This window comes from Aspergillus caelatus (assembly GCF_009193585.1).
Source record: "Aspergillus caelatus strain CBS 763.97 unplaced genomic scaffold BDV27scaffold_62, whole genome shotgun sequence".
Lineage (NCBI taxonomy): Eukaryota > Fungi > Ascomycota > Eurotiomycetes > Eurotiales > Aspergillaceae > Aspergillus > Aspergillus caelatus.
In genome coordinates, this window is record NW_022475325.1 from 63,561 (window position 1) to 75,004 (window position 11,444).

General features: G+C 48.7%; 3 protein-coding genes across 3 annotated transcripts; 1 reads left to right on the forward strand and 2 right to left on the reverse strand.

Moving 5' to 3' along the window:
* Positions 1–114: 114 nt before the first annotated feature.
* On the forward strand, positions 115–3,122 carry BDV27DRAFT_144149 (Alpha/Beta hydrolase protein; the record flags this gene model as incomplete). The annotated part of the gene is made up of 5 exons (XM_032070217.1): positions 115–337; positions 394–980; positions 1,032–1,272; positions 1,839–2,095; positions 2,160–3,122. The coding sequence occupies 5 exons, from the start codon at positions 115–117 to the stop codon at positions 3,120–3,122; spliced, it is 2,271 nt and encodes a 756-aa protein (XP_031928871.1).
* A 352-nt stretch (positions 3,123–3,474) lies between these two features.
* Positions 3,475–7,858, reverse strand: BDV27DRAFT_126239 (WW domain protein). Its single transcript, XM_032066506.1, has 4 exons — positions 7,617–7,858; positions 5,042–7,509; positions 4,381–4,987; positions 3,475–4,315 (listed from the first exon to the last, which is right to left on the reverse strand). Exons 2-4 carry the CDS (start codon positions 7,483–7,485, stop codon positions 3,773–3,775), a joined length of 3,594 nt encoding a protein of 1,197 aa, XP_031928872.1. The 5' UTR covers positions 7,486–7,509; positions 7,617–7,858; the 3' UTR covers positions 3,475–3,772.
* A 155-nt stretch (positions 7,859–8,013) lies between these two features.
* On the reverse strand, positions 8,014–10,835 carry BDV27DRAFT_126254 (uncharacterized protein). The gene is made up of 6 exons (XM_032066507.1): positions 10,639–10,835; positions 10,174–10,392; positions 9,517–10,103; positions 9,275–9,457; positions 8,710–9,207; positions 8,014–8,636 (listed from the first exon to the last, which is right to left on the reverse strand). Exons 2-6 carry the CDS (start codon positions 10,211–10,213, stop codon positions 8,211–8,213), a joined length of 1,734 nt encoding a protein of 577 aa, XP_031928873.1. The 5' UTR covers positions 10,214–10,392; positions 10,639–10,835; the 3' UTR covers positions 8,014–8,210.
* Between the last annotated feature and the right edge of the window lie 609 nt (positions 10,836–11,444).

The window sequence follows — 11,444 nt, forward strand, 5'->3', positions numbered from 1 at the left end:
TCGTCGGGTTAACGCCCCTCAGACAAGATAACCTAACTGCGTCAACAACTTCAGAAGAAATCGGAATTCACAATTGACCGACAGTAGAGAGCTCCTCCTGTCGTCTGGATTACAATGGCTGCCCCGGAAATTCACCACCTCTTCCATAATCCCATCGCTGATCACTCATTTTCCCCTGACAAGTCAACACTTGCAGTTGCTCGGGACAGCAATGTGGAGCTTTACCAGAAAGCGGGTAACAAGTTCTCATTGACCGATGAACTTAAAGGCCATGAGAAGATTGTGACAGGCGTTGATATCGCTCCTAACAGTGGTCGGATTGTTACCTGTTCGCAGGGTATTTGCTTCCATTCCCTTACTTTTCAGTTCCACCTGACCCATCACGAAACATAGATCGCAATGCATATGTTTGGGAGCGAACCCCTGCTGGCTGGAAACCGACTTTGGTCCTGCTTCGGATCAACAGAGCTGCAACCTTTGTGAGGTGGTCTCCATCTGAACAAAAGTTTGCTGTTGGCTCAGGTGCCCGTGTGATCGCAGTTTGCTATTTTGAGGAAGAAAACGACTGGTGGATCTCGAAACACCTGAAGAAGCCTATACGCAGTACCATCACCACACTTGCTTGGCATCCGAACTCTGTTCTTCTGGCTGCAGGCTCGACCGATTCCCACGCGAGAGTCCTTTCCAGTTACATCAAGGGTGTTGATACCCGCCCCGAGCCGAGCGCCTGGGGAGAACGTCTTCCATTTAACACTATATGCGGGGAGTTTCTGAATGACTCGGCAGGATGGATTCAAGGAGTATCCTTTTCTCCAAGTGGAAACGCGCTTGCATTCACTGGGCATGATAGTAGCGTCACTGTGGTGTACCCAAGTGCGCCGGACCAACCTCCTCGGGCTATGTTGAACATTACCACCCGGTTCTTACCATTCAACAGCTTGATCTGGAACGGAGAGAATGAGATCATCGCTGCTGGCCATGTGAGTTTACTCGATATACTAGCGAAAGCTCTGTTATACTTACTCTAGCAGGATTGCGAGCCGTACCGCTTCCAAGGGGACGAGAACGGATGGCAGCTTGCAGGAACTATCGAAAAGAAGTCCGGTTTTGGTGTCGGTGCTGTTCGCGAGGAGTCTGCTCTCAATATGTTCCGTCAAATGGATCTCAAGGGACAGACCCAGGCTGATACTCAACTCAAGACGGTCCACCAGAATACTATCAATACAGTTCGCGTATATGAGGAGGTAAACGGAATTGTCAGTAAATTCAGTAGTAAGTTTTGGGACCGTCTACATACGTTTGTTTATAAGCCAGTTAGTCGAAACTAATTTTTCCAACAGCGAGTGGTGTTGATGGCCGTGTGGTTGTTTGGGCCATATAGCTTAAACAAAACGAGTCTGGTACTCATCACTCGACATATGACCAGTATCACAAGACGACGCAGTCTCGATGTACATACACATGGATAGCTAAGCAATACAAGTAGAGATAGAAAAGCTTTTCGATCCAGCTTGTAACCTCTAATCGTATAGTGATTACGGTACTACCTAGATAGTGCTATCAAAATTACAGCGATGTTGTACATAGGTAATGGATGACACAGTGCGCCACTGGTCAATACCTGCGCAATACGGTGAAACTTCCATACAGGCTAGTCTCTGATAGGCGTAGATTTCCCCGGATTCTGGACGTCACTCCGACCATAGGTCACGGGCTGCGTTTCTCCAGGAATGGTGTGCCCTTACTGCGATCTCCTAACAAACAATGGCAACAATTATGAAGTCCAAAGACAGAGCTGCACGTTATGACGATCATGGCATTTGATGAAGCCCTTACAGTTACTTTTGTTGTCTTATCTATCCTACTATACGGAACTTGCTCAACTGCTAGTCTCATTTTCCCTAGAGCAAGCGGAGCTTCTACATATGGCCAGAGCGACAGAATAGACAGCACCGTCTCGCACGAAACTTTTGCCTCTTTAGAAGAACTCTCGCGCATTGTTGACATCTCGTACTGTGTCGGTAGTACAGGGGTACATAAACCGTTCCAGTGTTTGAGTCGGTGTAATGAATTTCCGGGCTTTGAATTGATCACTGTAAGTTTTATGGCCTTGACTCTCTTCTGGCACCACGGCACAACTAATCATTTATACTGGCTAGACGTGGAGCACCGGCCCCCTCCTCTCGGACTCGTGCGGCTACATCGCGCTGTCCCATTTCCCACATGCAAAGCGCATAATTGTTGCTTTCCGTGGCACTTATTCAATCACAGACACTATAATCGACCTTTCAGCCTACCCGCAGGCGTATGTACCATATGATCCTAATGATCGGGACGACAAGGAGCTGCTACGATGTCGTAATTGCACAGTCCACGCGGGATTCCTGACCTCGTGGCTGAACACTCGCCCGACTATCCTCGAACATGTTTCGGCAGCAAGGAAACAGTACCGTGACTACAAAGTGATACTCGTCGGTCACTCGCTTGGTGGGGCAGTTGCCGCGCTGGCTGGGCTTGAGATGCAAATGCGAGGCTGGGAGCCGCAGGTAACGACATTTGGAGAGCCTAAAATCGGAAACAAGGAGTTTGTCAAGTTTCTTAATGAGGCGTTCAAGCTCGGAACGGTGCTACCGTCAGGTGATGCCCAGAAGTGGCAATTCCGTAGGGTGACTCATGTGAATGACCCTGTGCCTCTCCTGCCACTAGAAGAATGGGGATATGAAATGCATGCAGGAGAAATTTTCATTTCAAAGGCTGTTCTCCCACCCTCCGAATCCGACGTGATATTTTGCGATGGTGATAAAGATGCACACTGCATCACTGGGGAGCAAAGTAACATGAGAGCCATGCTTCGCGAGATCAAGTTGAATGCGGCGAAGCATATGTGGCGTTATAGCGTGACGGACCAGGTGGTTTCGACTGAGAGTGACATATCTCCATCGGCGATGGACTCTCGAAGCCACGCTGAAATGCAACAGGTACCACTTCGTCTACCGTGGAATCTTATTCCTTCTAAATACAGACTCTGGGAGCTATTCTTTGCTCACCGAGACTACTTCTGGCGGATAGGCCTCTGCGTTCCTGGTGGTGATCCAACGGGTAAGGAAGAAAACCATCACTAAACCTACCAGAGAATATGATCACGGGCAATGCGCAAAGTCAGGGTAATAGATACTAAGCGCCTTCCTAGCTTTTGTTTGTCTTATTTCTAATGGACATGAATGTGTTGTTCGCAATATGGAGTATATGATTCTAGGACTAACTCAGAGATTCTCTTTGCCGACTAGATTATCTGTATGCTTGGTTGCTAGTGTATTAGCTTAGAGAGTGAGAGTTGCTGACCCTAAGCATTGGACAGAGACACAAGGGTGCTGTACAGTACGTAGAGGATACAATTCCGGCAGTTAGCCTGCACTGCATGCCTTAGTTATTATTATAGGACTGAATTCAGTATATTTTAATCGAGATAGCTTGCTTATTGATAAGATAAGAAATTGCAGACAGTGTAATATTGCGAAGACTGGGTATTTACAGGACGAGCCATTAAAAACGCAAAATTCGAACGTGAAATGTTATGTGGATACGTGAGATATACGTATGAGAGTTTCAATGGTAAATTATAATGACTAGGAGGATATGTCATAGAGTCATATCCAGTAAGCAAAAAGGGAAGCAGATCCGAAGGGGGAATAGGACAAAGTAAGACTGAAGAGACAAGGTAGGCGGGGAAGCAGAGAGATAATACAACATCCCTGTTTCACCGAAATGCAGTTCACTTCCCATGTCCTAAGCTTGGGATAATGACCGGCCCATATTTGACAACCGTCCCATAGGAACCGTCACCCTGGACCATAAAATCTACGGCAAGATTCAGCCTGCCTCCATGACTCGCGGGTGCTTGCCCATACATCGTATTGACCGTTTCAGGATCATAGGCTACGATGGCAGCGTAATTCCGGCGACCCATCAGCTTACGGTGTTCGCGAGCCTGCCCCGTGACGTCGGTTTGGAATATCTCCATCATGTCCTCCTTCGTATCAGTAGGCTGCGATGGAGAGGAGCGATGCCCATTTGCTGGAACATAGAGCGGCTTGTTGCTGCTATGAAGAAGCTTGATGACATATGAAGGCGGGGGATTGTTCACGACAGCGGATGAAATGATTTGATACATGGTCTTGTAGTCAGAAGGATGAGCTGGATCGTGGACCAATCCTGCACCGCACACGTTGACAGACCCGGAAAGAAAAGTCATACGGAGAAACTTCTGATGTGCAATACCTTGGAGAGTGCGAATGAGGTACGTTCGCTCAAGATCCTACATATACATAGAACTATTAGGGCCGAAAAAGAACGAGGATCAGAAAACATCTTCAAACGCACCTTTGATTCATGAGTCCACTGATCTCGGAGCTCGTCCATCAGGTCGAATTCTCCGAACGGGCTTAATATGCCTCCCATAAGGCCAGACTTGCCTACAGCACGCTTGACGGAATCAAATCCAGAACCTACTACTTCTTTTGCGCCAACCACGCCCGCCACAGAGCTCGTAACTTTGCCAAGGACATTGTATGCACCCGTGACAGCTCTTTTACCCGAAGCAACAGTGTTTGCGATATGTTCCGCAGTCTCCAAGCGTGGGTAAATGACAGGCACGGAGATCATCCACAAACAGTGCTGTACCGATGGCGGCAGCATTGCAACTTTGGGGAAAATACCTTGATATGTAGGTCCAGCGACAACTTGGTGTGGGTTGCGCTCCGACCGGCAATCAAGCCCAACGACAACCACGGCCGGCCCAAGGAACTTAACAAAATGCCAGCCGGTGCCAGTAATGGTGAATAAGTCCATGTCGGTGCTGGCATTGCGAAGCAATTCAAGCGTCGTATGGTGCTGGAAAAGCAGATACATCTCAGTCCCAACGCGCCCAATGTTTTTGAACATATTCGAGAACTGCATATGCTCAGGGTACGACCCATAACCGTCAAATCTACCGGACGTCAGGCAACTCCACAGTATTGTTTCAGGCTAGACAGTTACTCACATGTCATGATCATCAACTTGGCAAACATAAGGAATCTGGGCGAACGATTCCCGTAGGTATGGCTGATCGAAGTGGCTGGTGTAGTAATGGAAGTATGCATGAGAGACGTCTTCCTCATGTGAAGCAGTCCAAGGCATGCTTTTTCGAGCCTCCTTGCCGCGAATTGCAAGCCATTGCTTGAGCGAAGGGATCTCTTTCCACATTCTATCCGCATAGATCTGTCCGCCCAAACACAGTTGAGCATGGAACCCCCCGATTTCATTGTGCTTCTGCATGATGTCCTTCCACATAAAACTCACGCCCCCGAGACGAGACCGCTCATTAGCGTTCACATTGAGTGAAAAATCATTTCCCGAAGTTGTGATGAAACGCCAATTCGTCTCATGTCGACTAGCGACTAAGAACTCGTAGCGCGTGCAGCCCAGGTGTGACGTGATTGCGTAGGTCCATTTTGCGGGACCCGATTCATCCATTTGCAAGTCAATGTCGTACTTGTAGAACGTCCACCTCTGATGAACGGCGATAGCGGATGCCTTCAATTGACGCGGGTTCGGTGACAGATCAACGCTCTGATGGATATGGATCGTTGGAGGCTGCGCAGCGTCGGTAACAAGTAGAATGGAACCTAGCCAAATACCGCGCTCTAGATTAATATTGGCATAACGAAGGTATGGCCCAAAGTAAACACCATTCGTTGGCGCAATTTTGTATAAGTCCACCCCACTACTCGGTGGAGGACCAGTAAACCCTGCAACAACTGGTGACTGTAGACTCTCATAACCTGGGGTCAGAGGAATCCCAGGAGACGCCAGCGGTTTACCAAAGGCTGACAAACCCGGTGAAGCGAGGGGATGGCTGCTATATATGCTCCCTACCGGTGACAAAGGAGTTTCGTTGAGGTTCAATGGTGTGGGCCCCTTTGGGAATTCCCACTGAGTTGACTGAGTTGGGAGGTGAATGTAGTAGTACTGGCCTGAGTTGGGGTCCATATGAGCAATCCATCCTTCGGGAAGTGGAGGGGGGGAGGCAGGTGGGATTCCCGTAGAGGTAGGTAACGTTGTAGCTTGAGTCTCTTGAACTGTCTGCTGCTGCCTATCCCGGACGCCGGTTTGCGTGCCATTCTCTGGGGTTTGTTCTAATGGCTGTTCTTGCCTTGGGTCATTTGCAAACGCCGGGTGATCCTGAGACGAAACTTCGAGTGCCGCAGAATTTGTGGCTGCACTGTTGGGCGCTATCGTCGCGGGATGCACCGCTGATGATGCCTGAGGACCTGGAGTTGTCTGAGCGCGTTGCTTTTCATTTGGGTAACCTTGCGACGCGGCCGGACCAGATACACTCGAGTATGCAGGAGGAGGTGAAGAGCTTATGCGCATCCTTTCTAGATCCTGTTCCAGAGCATTTGACGGGATTCTTGGATGATGCAAATCTTGCACTACCTGCCCTGAACTTGCTACAGACTGCGGTGGGAAGGGATTTCCAGGGAGGTTCTCCGTAGAGACAACTTCCGCGCCTTGATATACTGTTGGAGGCCCATGAGGTTGGCTCCCTGGCTGCTCCGTCGGCGTCCATGGCCTCTGGATGGGCGGCTGGCTCGTTGGTTGCTGACTCACATACTGCTCGGCTCTTCTTTGTGCCGCAGAATTTTGGGCCTGCAAGCCTGCTAGAATAGAAGTACCTGCGATACCAGAAGCCGCATAGCGTGCCTCGATGTCCGATGCTGGCTGGTGGCCCGGCTCAACAATTGGGGTTTCTGGAGGTGGAGGGGAGCCCCGCTGGGCGCGAGTTGTCGACGTTGATGCTGTTGAGCTAATGCGATTGATTGCACTGCTAGGAGTCTGTAGGCTTTGTGCTGTCGGCGGTCTCGCAGAAGGTCCTGACGAGGTTGCGGCCTGAGGAGGTGGGTAATACTGCTGGCGGTAGTTCAAGTGAACAGTCCCGTCAGGCTGGGTACCGTTGGCAGGCGCCGGTGGAGCAGGAGTTCGCTGATATCTCGTTACAAACAATCCCTCTTTGTCCGGAGGATCACCCGCAGGTGATTCAGGCAGGGGCTTCGGGACATTGCCTCGTCGTTCTGCCAAAGTAGCAGGCTTAGGCTCGCGACCATCCCGTGGCCGTAAAGCCGCCGGATAGTCCGACCTGGATGGGCCGGTATTAGCAGGCATAGAAGGCATGTTATCTGGATTCGTGGGGGAGTCGCCCGTGCGTCCATTACCATCAGCCGTTGGACTTGAACGGCTGGTACTTGAGCTGCGCATTTTCCGGGGGTTTGGTCGGTCGTCAGGGTATGGGAGGGGAGCAACCTGTGGTGCTGGTGGTGGTGGTGTGTCTCTCTTGTTAATCCGCAACGGTCCAACAACGGGGGACTCGACCGGCGATCGCCCCGGAGTATGGATGAACAGCTCCTCGTCGGAGTGATTGCCTTGACGGCCCCTGCTGGGATTCATTGTATGAATCCTGGTAAGAATAGGCTATATTAAGTCAATTCTGTTGTCCAACATGGTAGTCAACGTGATCTAGGAAAAGCAACAGACGCGCTGCTGTAAAGATGCGGGGGAGGGGGCATCGGAAAACCTGCCAGTATTTATGGATTTAAATGGAGAACCCTAAGTCGACCCCTAGTAATAGTAGAATAGTTGGCAGTCACTTTCACGTCAGGCCCTCAGCCGACAAGGACAGAAAAACGAAATGAAGTATATTCTTTCTTCTCTACTCCGTATTCTCGTTGGAAAATAGGCAGCTTCGTTCCAAATGCTTCGGCGATCACCTTCAGTAGGTAACCAACCAACTAGTTTAGCCGCCGAGGGATTTCTGGTGTAGACGCTTAGCGATCATCATTGGTTCAGTCGGACTGGAGCGCCACTTCTGGAGGGGCTTTTGAGAACAAATAACATTGCATGATTTTATGTTCTTTTCGAATTATAATAAGAGTATGGACTATGCTCTATTTGCAGGATCGGCCCGCTTCTAAATTCCATGGGTCACCGCGTGCTTAGATTGGGAATTACGACCATTCTCCCATATTTCAACATTCAACATACATAGACATCAAACATTGATTATATAGATAGATGAATGATAATAATGGAAAGGAAGAAGAAAAATAAAATAAAATAAAATAAAATAAATAAAAATAAAAAGTCTCAACCTCGTCGCACTTCTTCCTCCCTTCTCATCCGTAACTGACTAAACGAAAGCCACGTTCGGCCAAGAGTTCAACCCAGTCAATCCATGGGAATGCTCTGCCACTAGTATTACCACTGGATCGCTGCATCTGGTACTCATACACCAGTTGGAGCATAGAGCATGTCGTAGATGCATTATACCCTATCTCATTTTCCTCTAGATTTGAGAGCAGTTCCCATGCCTTGACTTTGAGGTCGATAGTTTCCGCCGCAATTCCCGCCAGGAACAAAGGGAAGATGATGAAGTGCGGAGGACTGCCTTGGATTCTCACCATCATCGCCTCTGCATGTTGGAAGATCATGGTCGTGTGGTGATGCACTATCTGCGCGGGGATTTCGCCTAAACCAATGCTCTGGCTAGGACACGTGCTGGTATAGTAAAGGAGAAGTGAAGTATGGAAGAGTAAATTAATCTGATGGCCTAGCCTTAGCTTTGAAAACTGCGATGGAGCACAATTAAAAAAAAAAAAGAGAGATTTGACCAACCTGCTCGAAAATGGGTTGTAGTGGTTTTGGCAGCCTCGTTTGATTCTCGGCCCAGAAGCGAACGTCTGAAGAGTCCCAAAGTCTCCTGAAGTCTTCATGTAAATTGATTGGGGAGTATGGAAAAGATGCGCCCAGCTTCTTCATATCCGCAATATTTAACCCTAGCTGGACAGCTAGCCCGAACATGTCCATGTACAGCTGCAACAGTAATGTTAGATTGTCAGGCTCATGCGAATTGATGACATCCGATCCATGAGGTCCGATAGGGGAAAGAAGGGACCCAGGCCAGGGGAGCAGGTCGCTTTCTAAAACCGTTTTGACATATTCTCCTGTACTTGCGCCGCTGAGAAGGGCATATAGGTCAATGTTGCAGATCCACCAGATGACGAACGGAAATCGCTCCACTCCAAAGGTCGATTGCCTCAGGAAAGTAATTTCGAGCATTTGGGATATATGATGGGACCAGCGGCTCGGCCCATCTGACTTGGCAGCCATGGCCTTCATAAATTAGACATCAGCCTTTTTGTGTCTGGGATCTCAGACATCGAGCTTACAAGAGGCCTACCTCGTGTATGAGCAGTAGGAATTGCGTAAGAAAAAGTCCGTCAGATAGAAGATTGTCGCTGTGATGGAATATATCCTGAGGAAGTGGGAAATCCTGCCGGTGGGGATTCATGGTGCTCATATCTACACAGCTTCCTTGACGGTCTAGACCGAGCTTAGACAATGCCATCATCGCTTGAAAAAGCTTTATATAGAGTGGTTAGTCATTACGCAGAATAAGATAACTGGAGAAATGCGGCATACAGGTGGGCAGATAGCAGCTTCTTGTTCCAAGACCTCGACACCCAGTCTATGACCGTCTGAACAGATCCCCTGGGGGACCAGTTTGGGCCATACCACATTGCGAAAATGTGAGAGTAGCATAGCCTCATAATCCATCAGCTTGATTTGTGCCTGTGCATTAGAATCATCCAGGGTGCTCGAATCAGCTGAATATACTGAGACTGTAGATGGATATGGGGAGTCTCGAGGATCAGACTCCAGCGTTTGAGTGGAACCTCTGTAGTCTGAACACAGGTATCTCCTAGCATCAGGAAATGTCTTGAGTATGACCACATTTGGATCGTTCACCTCTGGGTTGTGGCTACTTAGCCCATTATCTATCAAGGGGCTTGATGTTGAGCTCCTGCATTGTTCCCCAGATCGTTCATCAGCATGTCCAGGAAGATAAGAGAAGCTCTCCGGCATTATTATAACAGTATAAGTACCGGGAATGGACGACTGGGCCTTCCTTTCCCGTTCCTCGTCAGTTGTGAGTGTCGCGAAGGAAGGCAGCAGATCGGGTAGTCCGTAATCAGCAGACGGAAGCCTGGCACTTCTACTCATATGAGCTGTCGATATTACCTGAATTAGCGTATCGTACGTAGCATTAGGCAAGGATGAAATGGAAGAGGGTCTCACGGTCCCAAACAAGGTTGCCTACTGTCTCCACGTCTGACATCCGTTCGATTACCCGACGGGTATCATCTCTAAAGGATAAGCGTGGCCGGTAATCACAATCATGGCCCAGCCTGGTACATTGCTTGCTCAGGGCAAATCAGCCTATGATTCTGTTGTCCAGGAAAAGAGTGTCTTTTTTTAGTACATTACAACGAGGATGCTTCTCGTCACATTTGACTGGATGTCCACTGAGTCACTACAAACATTCATAGGTCTCTTCTTGTTAAAGTAGTATTCAAGAGTCATCTTACCTTTGCGACTCTGTTACATTCACAATAGTCAAGTTAGCATACTAGGCCAGGGACCAGTGTGTATATAAAAAGAATTATGGCGATGGGGGGTTTCGGCGTACTCTACACGTCCTAGAAGTAAAAATGAGCTCAAGTCCTCTAACAAATCTTTAGAATCTAAGCGCAACGAACGTACCAGCAACCTTTCCGAGATCTTGGTGGAAACCGTCCATGAGAGCGCGGAATTGAAGTCTTCACGGGTACAGTGGGGTTGACACCGGAGCTCGACGTTGTACCCTTTGGAGCAATGATGGGTAGCCACAGAGAGCGCTTCCTCGATGTTTTGCCCCGTTTGTTTGACCGGACTAAACTTATGATGGTCATCGTGGCAATCTGATTTTCTATCAGTGAGAGTCAGCTCCTAACTTATAGAGAAACAGATGAGCCATCTGAGACTTACACGTCAAATTTCGTGACAGATACCGCTGGTAAACCCGAGCTCTATCTATGCAAAGCCCAGGCCAAGGAGAGCATGAAGAAATCGGATGGCAGCAATAGAGTGGTATAAAGATAAAGCTAGAATACAATGCCAGGCAGACCAAGACGAGGATATGTATGATACCTACATTTTTGGCCTTTGATCAGGAGAAAAAGAAAACAACAGTTATAGCACGGATTTCAACTGCAAGACAAGCTTAGGCATCGAGCATCAGACAAGACCCAGAAAGCCTCCTGCATCAGCCAGCCTCGTAGTGGTGGCGGTCTTCATGTACCGTACGGTCTCAATTGAGAGGCAAATCGGAAGGTTGTTAGCAACTCCCATCTGGACAGCCCAGTATTTGTTTGCCCCTCTAGAGGGCGAAGGATTGGATGAAAAAGATCAGTTTTGGCACCCTAGTCAACATCTACATTAGCGCGAGAGCGCGAATAGAACGGCGTATTGCGAGCGGTAGATGCCAACCATGTGGGATGGATGAAGATTCTTGCGGGTCGGAAGATGAT